The sequence below is a fragment of the Coturnix japonica genome, chromosome 2 (assembly GCF_054131305.1).
Source record: "Coturnix japonica strain WE chromosome 2, WE-NBRP24, whole genome shotgun sequence".
Classification (NCBI taxonomy): Eukaryota; Metazoa; Chordata; class Aves; order Galliformes; family Phasianidae; genus Coturnix; species Coturnix japonica.
In genome coordinates this window covers 117,445,220-117,458,881 of record NC_140664.1, presented here as the reverse complement: position 1 = coordinate 117,458,881, position 13,662 = coordinate 117,445,220, and the positions used below count along the sequence as shown (strand labels likewise).

Genomic DNA, 13,662 nt, shown 5'->3' with positions numbered 1-13,662 from the left:
TACATAAACTTCAAGATTATTGTCACTGTAAATTAAGAGATTTCAAGCTGAATTTACTGCTTCCTCAAACTCAACCTTTTCTCTGAAGGGAAGTTACAGCCAGAATCAGCTGAAATCAAACCGAACATATTTTTTCACTTTTTATTTTGAGGAGGCCAAGTCGGATTTGTAGCTTAGACGCTCAGCAGATCATAATTCTACAATATCATTATTCTACATCTTGGAACTGGAGCTCTTCACTAGTCCAGCAATGGTGAGGGTTATATAGGATCTGGATGAGTCCTAACCACACAACAGACAACTGTTCAAGGTGGGTGTCAGGCACTGAGCAAATCTTTCCATATATTTTCAAAGGTAGCAAACACGAGAGTTGCTAATACAAATTCCTACAAAAGAGATGGAAATTTGGAGCCAGCTATTTACACAGAAATCCTCCTTAGGATTCTGTATGAAAACACCAGGGTTGTATTTTTAATGCTATTCTTGGAGGTCTCAAAAAAGAACAAAAAATCTCAGACAACCTATCACTTTCATCTTCACATAATAAGCTATGAAACACACTGCTAACTGAACTAAGTGCCACAAGGTCGTGGAGTAAAAGATCTTTCTATTTTCTTATTTTTTCTTTTTTTTTTCAGCAGAGAAAACAGTTTACAAAACAGAAAAAGACTTGTTCAATGAAACAATCAGCTTTAGTTACAAGTGCAAAAGTCAGCCATGTGTACTAATTCTCAGTAATTATGATGCAAAGCGAGCTCCTTAGGGACTTAAAAGTCAACGCCTGGCAATGGTTGGGCGAACAGCAGAGTGGAGCTGCTCAGGTGATACTGACCCCTTCAAAGCCCTTTGTGTTACTGAACAGCCAAAAACACCCAAGTATCTGCTTGGTCCTCCCTTTCTTAGGTATTAATGCCGCAACGTACTCGTAGGGCTGGTATTTAAAGCGCTGAAATCTACCACGCATCCCAGCACAAAACCCTCGCATAAGCAATGAATGGGCTCCATGGAAATACACGCACGGAGAAAGGAAAATGTAATATCAGCGTTTGTAACACAATCACAGCTGAAAACTAGATGTGGAGAGTGGAAAGGTGGTAGGGCAGGTTTCTTTTTATACAACACCTCTTAGCTGGCTTCCCCTGTTTTAGACTGTAACACATCATACTCTCCTCTCTCCTTGCCTCCCCTACAAACGATTGCCATGCTTTCAAATGAGGTAAAATCCAAGAGCGAGTATTTTCAAAAGCATTCAACAATGTCCTTGCTGCTACCACTGCAAGCACAAGTTTCATATGAACGGTGACTGGGACAGAAGCTTGGGCCAGTCCAACACTGAGAGCTGTAGGAGAGGCCCACCCGCCTCTGGCGCTTCACATTTTATGCATATATTTGTATCATGAAAGGAAAGCCCATCTCTTTTCCTTCAAAAGCTGAGCACTGCTTGTAATGACAGTCTGTGTTACTAGGCTGAATTCGGTTTAAAATTACAAAAAAACACAAAGACCACCTGCAGCTGAGACAAGTTGCAACCTATCTGCCTGGCACCAGCCTGTGCCCTTAAGTTAAAAGGAGCACTTCACAGTTAAAAGGAAACTCAGGGCATTCTGCCACCGCACGTCTGCTGCTAGAACCTCACGCAGCATCCCATTCTTCATATGTATTTTGAATTCCAAACGCAACAAGCCAACAGTTACAGCATGTTTAAAATACATCTCAAGCCACCTATCTCTGAAAGCAGATCCCTGGTTTACGATGAACTGCTGGCAGAAAGCTTGCCGGTGAATGACAGGTCTCTGTAAAGAGTGCTTTTTCTACTGCATTAAAAAATTCACAGCAGTCTGTAAAAATAAAAACTCCAGAATAAATGACATTTTAAATGAAAATTTTGCAGAGTTTCCATGGCTGCTATGTTCATAAGATATTTTATTAGTGTAAGGGGCAAATACTTTTTACTCTGCAAGTAGTTTATTGCATTTTCCCTTCATTTACAACATGCTTTTTATTTAGGACTTCAGAGACCCACATTCTTCTTCCCCCCCCCCCCCCCCCCCCTCTTTCTTTTTTTCTCCCCTGAATGCTACTAAAGTTACAGAACAAGGGGATCCTACCTGGCAGTCTACAACAGGTCAGTGATCAAACAGGACGCAGTGAGACAGCAGCCAAATCCTGCCCCATCTCCTGAGAACTACAGAAAGCTGGAGCTTCTCAGCCTGTGAGGCACCGAGCCGCTGCACCCCAGGCTGAGATAATCCACAGTATGCTCTGTGAGCACACACAGAAATGGGATCTCTGCACCGACTGAAGCTGAGATGCAAGAATTTGTTTTTAAGTTGCTGCTCAATGTAGTTTTCAACACAGGTAGAAGCTGCTTGCAAATGTGACCTCATCTGTCTTATGACAGCAGAAACAAAGATAGATTGAAAATATATCAACATTGCTATGCCCCAGTGATCAAAGCCGGTTTAAATAAACAGTGTTCTTTATCTGTAAAGTGCACTGGTCTTTGAATAACTATTCATTTTACTCAACGTATTTACATTTGCTAGGACAAAATCAATGCACCAGGTAAAGTAAGCTGTAATGTGAACATACAGAACTAGACCAAAATGTGAAGTATGATCATTTACCCAGGAATATACCATTTGTTCCTTAAGATACTACTCAGTGCAAGGAAAACAATCTTAAAAACGTAGTGGGTTTTAACTACAGCCTACATTCAGGAACGCATTATGTACTGGGTTAACATTAGACAGCCTACGTCTGCTGTGAACTCAAGGAAGCATGAGTAGTTTTTGCCATTTCAAACAGCCAGTATCACTGCAAAAAGTGAAAATTAGTGGGCGCAATAACACATCAGGAAAGAAGTGACGTGGCAGAGTGGGTGCCACAAAGTAGTAGCTAATTATTAATTTCTGGAAAGGTTAGCATGAATCCTCTTTAGGCCATAAGCTACAGCCAACACTCACAAAGACAGATTCTGTATTAAGGAAACAAACTAAGCTGTGAGAATTATACAGTGCAGTTACAGGCATGATGCACAGATACGTTTACCCTTTCATCAAGAGTGGCTGGCCTATCTAGGAAAGAACTGAGATGCTCTAGCAGAGTCTGCTCTCGCACTGGATCTGTGGTTAAACAGAAGCCTTAGTCTGCATAGGTAATCTTACACACCGTACTTTTATGTATCTCACATTAAGGAAATTTAAGATACTTACACAGCCACCAGCAAGAATTTCTGCAGCCAGTGGGACGGAGCCATCTTTACTCATAAACTTATCTCTCACAAAATCATTAACCTTAAAAAACAAACATTGATGAAAGCCAGTAAATTACAAGGTTGGAGAAAATGCTCGTTTTGTGCAACTAAAATTGCAAATACATCCATGCAGTTAACAGATACTAAACAACTCTTAGGTTTTATATGACATATTAAAGTCGACTTCGATTTTCTTTCCAACAAAGATTTGCAGCATTCAATTTTGAATAATCGGAGAAAAATGGTAACAATCTGTAATTAAATAAAATAATCATTATCAAAACTTAATGATAAACTCATTTAAGATTTTAGAAATATTCACAACGTTTGCAAATTGAAGTATAATTCTAAAGGAATATCAGAATGTTCAGTAATAAGTTTTAATGCAATAGTAATCCAATTAACAGCAGTAAATATCTTTCACGTTTTAAAATGCAGTCAGCTTGCTTTTGTGAATACCCAATGCATTAAGATTGGCCTATAATGAGAAATTCTTCAGTGTTTTCAAATCATTCAAGAAATACCAGAATTACAGAAGACAGACATTTAGGAAAAAAATGCATGCAAACAAGTTCCTTTTTTATCAATACTTCACTCCACGTTCAAATTATCTCCTGTAGTGCAAAAATTAAACGTACAGGAACTAAGTGAAGAAACAGAAACAAAAGCCCTCCAATCTCAATAAATAATTACTCATTTTTGCTAAGAGGTGAAACCAAAGCCCTGCACTAGTTACAAACAAGCAGACAGATGAAGAAGTTGAATAAGCTTGTTATATTTTGGAGCCAATCCAAAAATAAGTTTTCAGTAAGATTCTTAAAATAAGCTTAGAAACATGTGACTTGTACGCCACTTGCAGTGTTCACAAGTGAGATATAAACAGTTGCTTCGTGCAATTAAGTTTCTATCCAGCAAAAACGATGGAATGAGCTTTATCATGTAGCTGACACATAAAGAATAAAAATCCTTAACAAGCTAACTGTAATTAGACAGACTTTAAAACGTGAGGAAATGCAAGAATAATCCATTTGCAAACTTACAGTAAGTTTTATGGCCTTTTCTGGTGCTACGCCTAATAGCTGTGGTAACAGACCTGTAAGGTAGAAAAAGAGAATTCAGTGCATCAAGTAACTTGGTATTAACTAAACAAATCAACAAATGTATATAGAGATCACCACCTAGAAGCGGGCAATTTTTACAGCAATTTTGTGTTATTATATTTAATGAGAGTACTTAAACATTCCATTTTGAGAACAAACTCTGTGCTACCACTTCAAGTCTGAATAACTTCCTACATATACTATAGTCACTTTAGAGTTTTTAAATCCCTGATATTAGCTCACGTTACACTTAAACACCAACACAGATCTGCCAACTATGTTTCAGTATCTGTCCTACACTTACATTTATTTTCTGTATCTCCACATGAAAATGTGTGAAGACTTTCTAATAAATTCTGTAAGATACAAGTTATGTCTGTTTCAAAAATCATGACTGCAGAACTTTGTTTTCCTGGCAACAAAAGCAATGCATTAGAAGGTAGAACCCAAGGGGACAGGAATCAAAATAATGTAAGACGTCTGAGCACGAACAACTGCACTCTTGAGCACAACTGCCCAGCTAACTCACCAGTCCTTAGCATAAATTATGATACCTTCTTCCCAGGTATGGAATTTCCTGTTTTATCTTGTAAGATGCAATGCAGTATAGAAATGAAAGCAGGAATCTGACTTCTGATTTCACTTGCCTGAAGTGAACAGACAGTATCTTGTTTGTGCTACACAACCTAAAAACACACAGAGCTTACCTAATAAGCCTGGGGCTAAGACGGTGTTGTAAGAGTTGGCAAGGATAAGGAACTAGGGCACTGTTCAAATCACACAGGCTAAATGCAGACCCCTTTGCTTTAGCACCTATGGCTACTTTCTACAGTCTCTGACATTCACAGTTTGCCAAATATTTTGGAGAAAGAGACAACTACCATCCCACTTCTAAGAGCTCACTTGCGGAAAAGCATTTTCCCAAAGAGCTAAACACCAGAATAAGGAAGAAAATTGAACGTCCAATGGTTATTCTTTCATTCTGGTACCATCTATCAGCTTTATTCGTTACCAGTGATAATCTTAGCAAGGAAAAGATGGTAGAGAATAGCACCGATTGGCTTGTGGTAGCCAAAAAGTCAGTTGTGCTTATACACTAATGCCTTTAAAATTTTGCACTAGCAGTATTGGGATTTTTGTTTTTAAATTGCCAGAAAGAGTAATGAATTGCTGGTATACACATACACCTCACATTTATCCATTGGTTATGTGGAATCACAACAGTATGGCTGAGTGTTTGAACAAAAGAATGCAGTAATCCCAAATTCGTGTGTGGTTCCTCAAAAGAAGAGGTTTTGCTAAGTTACATTTCAAAACTTGAATTCCTGAATCAGTTTTATCTGCATAGGTGACTTCGCTGAAAAAAACATTAAGACAGTCAAAATTGTATAATTAAATATTACGTTTTCTGCAGCACTACAAATAAAAGACTAGGATATACAGTGTAAAGGATATCTTTACAGCTTCAACCTTATACAGACTAAATTATATTCACAACTCTTAAATTAATCTGAATTTACATCTGTAGGACATATGTGGTTTTGTACAGACATTCTGGCGAATGAATTTGTGTCTTCAGTGATTAAAAAGATGCTGTCTCAGCTGCACGGGGAGGAAGAGGGACTCTGTTTGCTTTTATACCAATGTAATAAAGCTACTTCTGAGTGGTACCTTTGTGGCCCAATTATCCTAAGTTCTTTTTATTATTTACCCTTTTGATAGGAGCCCTGAAACACTGTTGAAAGAGTTCAGAGCATGTTAAAGGCGGTAAGTTTTGGAAGAAAGAAAGCCTATCAAGTGATACACATGAAAATGTTATTTTTCTCTTGGGGTTATCTTCTTCACATGCTGGGGATTTTTCAGTATTACTATGCATTAACAGCTCAGCAATATGATACATGCACAAATGTAGGACAGGCTTAGAATCACCTGACAGTATCTTAAAGAATGTGTGCTTTTATTACAGAATAACATTTTGCACATAGGCAGCCTGCTAGGATAGTATACAGCAAACAGATTATACAACCCGTTTTCATATATCCAAAGCTCTCGAGTAGCAATTACCACACACTAATTCTGATACACCATCACACAATGACTGTATGGAAAGGTGAAGTTACATGTGAGACAGAGCATCAGAAGCTGCATTCAGAGTTTGCAAGATCATACAAGTTACTTTTTGATAACAGCCTAAATATATCCAAACAGCACACACGCAAAACCTCATCCAGCCCACTGGTGGTGATGGTATGGAGAAGAAGTCTTACTTGGCCAAAGCATTCTTCAGACTTCTAATAGTGAAACTTCAGTTTCACACTGTGTAATAGATGAGATTTTCCCATCATGATAGAAAAACCTACTGAATGAAGGAGTTTCTCAGTATAGGTTAAATATTTGGAACTATTTGGACATGCAGTGTAAAAGTATGAACAGAATACTGCCAATTTTTTCTATTACAGGATTCATACAAGAAATTAGACAATTAATTTCCAGTTGGCATTTAAGCACAGCTCAATGGAACTGCAAACTGGGTATTTCTGTCAGGAATATTTTGTGCTGTGACAAAACATTAAAATAGGAGAAGACTTGCACTTCCATTCTACAAAAATGATACTCCACTGCATATTCCAGAAGAAAGTATTTGCCACAGTCTTGTATATCTTGTCTTGTATCAATAATAATTAAATTGGATGATAAATGAATGAATTTTAAAATCTAACATTAGAAGGCTTCTGTAGTCAGGGCAGTGTTAGAAGCACCATCTGAAGAAATGAAACTAACACATTTCTCAACAGCTAATGACCATAGATAAGAGAGTATTCTACAGCACTCCCTTTTCTTAGTCTCTAGGTGAAGTGGCATTAACTAAAATGCACGACTATTGAACAGTTCAATGAGTTGCATTTTATTTCTGGTACTTAAATTTCCCATTGAAGTTCCATCTAGAGTAGATGCAATAATCTCTTAATCTCACTGGTTAAGACTGTTAAACATTCTGTGATTCATAAGGGCGGATATACAATTAAGATATTATTAAGAAATATGAGCGAGTTCATCAATTGGAAGAGACGTTGACTGATCAGAGATTCCAACATTTTCTTATATTCGCATATATATAAATACCTGCGAGTTTCTAAATACGTATTTCAGGCACAAATGTAACCACAACAGTAAATTATAGGTATCTAAGGTGAGAATTGTTTTAAGCCATGCTGAGAAAGAGACAGACAAAAATTTTTATCTCAGGAAAAAAAAAAGAGCCTAACAACACAGCATTCAAATAGTAGATACTATAAAATTAAAGATCCTACAGAGGTTTGTGTCCTGGTTGCCTTTAAAAATCAAAGCGTCTTTTCGGTACAAGTGTTGATTATCCTCAGAACCAAATTCGCATTAAACAGAATTCCGTGCTCTCTTTACATCCACAAGATGGTGTAATTTATCCTTATCTGAGATAGTGCTTTAGAACATGGTGCTTTTGCCCTTTTCAAGTTTGGAATAAAATAGCAATACAAAGAAATAAATAGTTCACTTCATTGGATGGATCTATGCATCTTGTATTAAAAATATCCTTTGAAATGCCTCAGTTCAGAGTAGGGTTTGTAATTGCTGCTTGCTTTCTTGCAGCGTGGTATGGCAAACACACCACCACTCCAAATGTTTCCAGGTTTGTTGTTGTTTTAAAACAAAGGTCTTGCATCACTGTTCTGTTAAGTAGGAGAATTCTATCAAATACTGCTCCCTGCTCCAGTAGGATAAGAAAAAAAAGTAACACCATGTAAGAAAGAATGCCAGTGAGCAACAAGAGGTGGTTTACTAGTCTGTCTTACCTAGCAAAGCATTTAAGATCAGAATTAGATGACTCTCACCTTAAACTTTCCTGCACGACATTGGGTAAATACACTAATCTATCTATAAAACGTTTCTTTTAAATTTTCTTGTCCTCTCAAGCTTAACTGGAATCCTTCTTTCTGTACCTGGATGCTCAACTTTCTCCAGTGTCATCTCCTCCATGTAATAAAAATCAGGCAATTTTGGGAATGTCACGTCTTTTAAGGCTCTTTCACCATTTTACTCTTTTAAAAGAGAAGCTATATCATGCTGCCCTTTAATTAGAGAGTGTGTACAAATGAAGGTCTCAGTTAGCTTCTGAAACGGTGTTCTTTCCTATTGCAAAATTTCTCCTATATAATCCAGAAATGAGATTATTGCCCAAGGTTTAAAAGTTCAGCTGTACCCAACTGTCTGGGATTTCACTATTGCTCTTTGGAAGACTGAGAAGTAGTAAAGGGGACAGAGAGTGGAAAGACAAGCAACGCAGGCAGAAACTTCAAAAGTTCACTAAATTTGGCAATGAAAAAATGGTTCAAAAATATGACAAACACACGGAGTCAAGGATCCTTACAAAATAGAAACCATGTCAATACTCCTTATTAAATTACTAAGCCTACTCAAAAAATTGCCTCAATCACAGTTAAAGGTAACAGACTCTTCCCATTTCCAATTGTGCTAACATAATTACAAAGTATGTATTTTGAGAAGTCAACTTACAGCAACTCAGACCATACCTTATAGAGTGCTGATGTATCACAACACTTACTTTTAGTGTTGTTTCACACTTTGTCTTGTAAAACTTAGTGTTTTTTGTTGTTGTTATCATTGCTTTTCAGGTGCATATAGCTTTGTCAGACCCTTATGTTTTACTGACATCTTTCATTCTTTATTCTTGACTCAACTCTTATTAGAAATTTGCTTTCTCTATTGTATATATTTTAGTTTCAAAAGCCTAAAGGAAGTTTTTAAGCTAGATGGCTAAAAATGAAATAAATAATGCAAATTTCAAATCCACCCCAACAAACATTGCAGACAGGAGGGAAATACCTCAATAATTCAGATACTAGAAGAATAAGTCAATTTATGTCTTTGGCAGAGAAGAACTAGTCTTATGCAGTAGTTAATGATTCCTTTAACTACCTCTGCCTTACTCAAACTTGCATCAGTTTCTCTACAGATGCTTTTAAAGAAACAAAATAGATGAGAAAGGACTTGAAATCAAAAACAAACAAACAAAAAGAATCATTTGTCTTAATTTCTTACAAAACAAGACAAATTTTTCTTGGTGCAAAGAACTGCTAAGGAGATACTTGACCACAAGTATATTTTTTGCTATAGGAAATTGCTGTTCCTGTCCTATTGCAGATGGAAAGGTCCCACAGAAGTGTTCTCATTCCAGTGAGGTTTTAATTATCAATAAGTTCACAACCACTCAAATAGAAAGGGAATATAAATCAATGCAAGAGTTTAAATAAAGCAAAAGTACAAAGACAAAACTGAAGCCTTAACAAAATTGGCTTAAAAATTCAGAGTTTTCCTTAATTCTTCTTAATATCTCACTAATAGTATACGCCACCTTTAAACTTACCTCTATAAAGCCCAAAGAAACCTTCATAACGAAGCACTTTCTTGAAGCAATCAAAGCTGTTTTTATACATAAGTTCTCCCACAAAAGAGCCTGTAGAGCGCTGGTTTTGCATACGAGTTTTTACCAAATCAATTGGGTAGACTGCAGTGGCTCCAACAGCTGCAAATAAAAAAAATCAAGCTATATGAAAACAATGCTTTTGCATTTGTGGTGTTTGATTGCAACTGTCATCTTCCACATATACATCTCAATGCTCAGACATACCTTCTTTATCCATATTATGTTCTGGATACAACCAACTACCACAAATAATTTTATCCAAAAGCACTTCTTGACTCTATTTCATTATTAACCTGATTCTCCTGAAACTATTTTGGTGCCACATTAGGTAAAAATGTCACCCGCAAACTCCAATTGCTCATAAATTCCAAAACGACTGTAGACCAGATGACCTCTTCCACTGCCAACTTATAGTCATGACATTGATTAGAAAGGGATTTCAAGGGAAAGATAGGAAAGTCTTCCACAAAGAAGGGGAAGAAGTGGGAAAGGGGAAAAAGTATGAAAGGAAAAACAGTGAAGATGAATGCTCATCTGCTCAGCCATGACTAACCTCCAGCAACTGAACCAAGGGCAAACCTGTACGCTGATTCTGCAATCTGGATGAGGACTGGTCGAGACACATCACCTGGAGCTTTCTGTCAAGACAGGATGTAAAATAAAAGGGAGGACAAGTAAAATCATCAGAGCATTGCATTTCTTAAGAGAATATCTCAGGATCAGAAAGTGTATCAATACTTAGTAGAAATCCAGAATGCGCTGGATAATTTGCTTTTATAATAAAATGCCTTATCCACACATTTCCAAGCATCATATAACGTAGCCTCTTCAGTTTGGGACAGAAAAAAACAAGAGACTGATGGTACAAGAAATTATGCAACTCCAAAATCAAGAACTCAAATTCATACATAAAAGGGCACACACTTTTGTCATTAACTTCCCACAGCTAAAAGCAACTCCAGCTTGGAATTACTTTCTAGCATGGAACCCTATTACTTCTCGGGCTGTCAAAGCAGCACGTATGAAAGCATTTGCTAAAGGACAATGAGATGTCATAAAGCACCCCTACAATTTCATTTGCTCCCAGTCCATGAGTTTGGATCCAACTTAACAAAAAACAAATTTCAAAGGAGCCCCAAATTTAAAATTGCCAGATAATGAAGGAAAACAATGAGTGTAACAAAAGTTATGCACAGGCCTTATGTCTCCTACAATAAGTTTTATAATCCCACTTTAATTTCATACTAAGAACAAAAGGATAAAACAGAAATATAAGGTGTTTTTTTTTTCCTCAGAACAAGTTTAGGCTTTATCTTATGCTCCAGTACAGATGGAGTTGGCAAAAAAAAAAAAAAGATAAGACTAACAATGTAGCTGAAAATCTTTTCAGTTTCAGCACCAAGCTGATGAAATTAAAAATAAACTGCACAGGAAAATGAAAAGATAGAGGTGGGTAAGCAGAAGAAATGGAAAGATTTTAAGAAGGTTCATTTGTTCTAGCCTCTTAAAATTGCATTAATTAGATGAACAAAGACAGCGTCCCCAAAGCAAAAATGGAAGAAGGTTGCCCTTTCACAACTGCATTTTACTGCCACCTATTGTAACTTAAGTTACTTGATATTCAGACCAAAATTTTAACTCCTTTAGGAGTCTTCTAGGAATAGATGGTCAGCTTTTACAAGTCTACTCATCTGAATTCAACTCAGCATGGTCAATATTCAGTCACTGCTCAAACACACAGAAGACTGCCATCCTAGATACCAACTCAGAGTTGTGGTGGGGGTGTCCAAGTGTAGGGGAAGGAGGAGAAGAAGGAAGAGAAGCAAAGGAGGTGCATGTGTATACACATACACACACAGGCCTGGCTTACAGCCTGGTAGCCCTAAAAATGTAGCTTGCATCAACCCATTGTGGTCAAACTGGCGTCTCCACACAGACCAACAGTAGGAAAAAAAACAACAAAAAAAACCTCATGGTTTCACAAGACACAAAGTCAAGACTGTCTTAAAATAGAGACAGAGAGAAACAGAGACGGTTGGTTTTAAATCTATTTGTATAGAAACTTGTATCATTAGAAATACAACATGCTACAATGATATGAAAACTAAAAATTCATTGAGTTTGACATTTAAACAACATTCCTATTTCCTTTTGCCTCTAACAGAAGAAAAGTTCATTTTGTTAGACCACAAAGAGAAAGCAAATATCCTTCAGGTTTTGGTTATACAGTGAATATTAATAATTTAACTTAAATTGATGGCGTACTTAACATAATCCCTCCTACTTTGATACTTGGCAGAGCACTGAGCAAAGCAGAGAATATTCTGAAACCCTGAACCTGTGTGCATTTTCAGAGCAAGGGTTGCTATTTAATAGGCTAAATGCTGAATTTACTATCGATACTCAAAGCAGGAAGTCTTTCCTCATTAAAAAGAACAGAGAGCAGCAGAATCATAAAACATAAACAATTTAATTAGATATACACCTAATATTTACTGGATGGCTGGATTACACTTATACATTTTTATCTTTCCAAAGTAAATTACATTTAACCTGTCAAAATGCATCCCAAGAGAAAAGGGCACAGAGACAAAATAAAAATGACATGATGCACCTAAAAAAACTGAATTCTAACAAGATACTCCTCACATATATTATACAGGAACTCAGTAATCTGAGAACACAGAAAGAGGTAGGCTATCTCTCTAACACTAGAAACAGAACAAAGTATATAATAGCGTTTTACTGGTTTCTATTCTTACCTGTCTCTGAGCTTCAGCCAGGTTGTAGGGCAACGTTCCTTCCTCCAGCGGAGCAATTCTTTCAATGTCAGCTAATGTCATACGCCTGAGGAAATTAATTCAGCTTAGCAACTGCTAAGAGAGGGGTTTTTGGGTCACAAGGAGTTACCTGCATTTGACCACTACACCACACCCTTCTGTTCCCCACCACCATCTCCTACTTGTTCAGAAAACATGAGAGGAGGAAAAGAAAAAGGGAAGGATTGATAATTCTTCACTTACCCCCGTGGCTCGTATAAATCTGCTAACTGAAACAAGATGTCCACTTCCATGGGTGTAACCTGACCAAATTTCTGAGCTGCCAGAACAAACTCCTCTGCAAGAGAATAGAAATATAGAAGAGAAACAAAAATTATCAAACCAGATACAAGTAATCCAGAGGACCTTACACTTACTTCATGTTAAGCACAAGATGCTAATGATGGAAAAGAAAAAGGGAAAGGGAAGTAAAAGAAGCAATCTACCACAAAAGCATTCCTGCCACTACATAAGTGTATGTTTGAAATGGTATCTCCACCATGTAAACAAGTACTACTCTTGAAGCTCAGTACTATCAGCAGGATTGAAGATATTTGACATACGGTATCAATCAGTTGTGGGTCACAGGGAAAAAAAAAGTAAAGAAAAAAAAATCAAGAGTTAAGAGATGTGGAACATTTTATGCATAGTCCCAGTAGGCCACATTAATGAAACTCTGGCACTGCACAGGGAATTCTCTATAAAGAGGTTAGATATAGCAGATAACATCTTGTTCCAAGCTTGTCGATCAGCTTACTGTGCTGCCAATACAAGTTTACAGAATTCTTCAACTACCCTTGAAGGTCACTTTAATAGGCAGCCAATTTGGCAGGAGTCCTAGGAAGTCTTCTTAAACTTTTAAATATCTTTACATACTTTCCTCACCCTGCCCCCACTGGCAGTTTACTGGGACCTTTTCTGACTGAAACAGAAACGAAAAACCTGGAGGCTGGACTCCAACAGGAGCGTACAAAACTGAATGGTGTACCAAGGAATACTAGCAAA

The 13,662-nt window shown here is 37.1% G+C and overlaps 1 protein-coding gene across 5 annotated transcripts in view; it reads right to left on the bottom strand.

Moving 5' to 3' along the window:
- SLC25A13 (solute carrier family 25 member 13) overlaps positions 1 to 13,662 on the bottom strand; it is an 85,779-nt gene that overhangs the window by 23,297 nt on the left and 48,820 nt on the right. For all 5 annotated transcript variants that reach the window (XM_085538606.1, XM_015853598.3, XM_015853599.3 and 2 more), the window contains 6 exons: positions 12,862 to 12,955; positions 12,601 to 12,685; positions 10,392 to 10,476; positions 9,779 to 9,937; positions 4,297 to 4,349; positions 3,216 to 3,296 (listed from right to left, as the gene is read on the bottom strand). In XM_085538606.1, the coding sequence (XP_085394732.1) occupies positions 3,216 to 3,296; positions 4,297 to 4,349; positions 9,779 to 9,937; positions 10,392 to 10,476; positions 12,601 to 12,685; positions 12,862 to 12,955 (557 nt within the window). The remainder of the gene's footprint in view (positions 1 to 3,215; positions 3,297 to 4,296; positions 4,350 to 9,778; positions 9,938 to 10,391; positions 10,477 to 12,600; positions 12,686 to 12,861; positions 12,956 to 13,662) is intronic.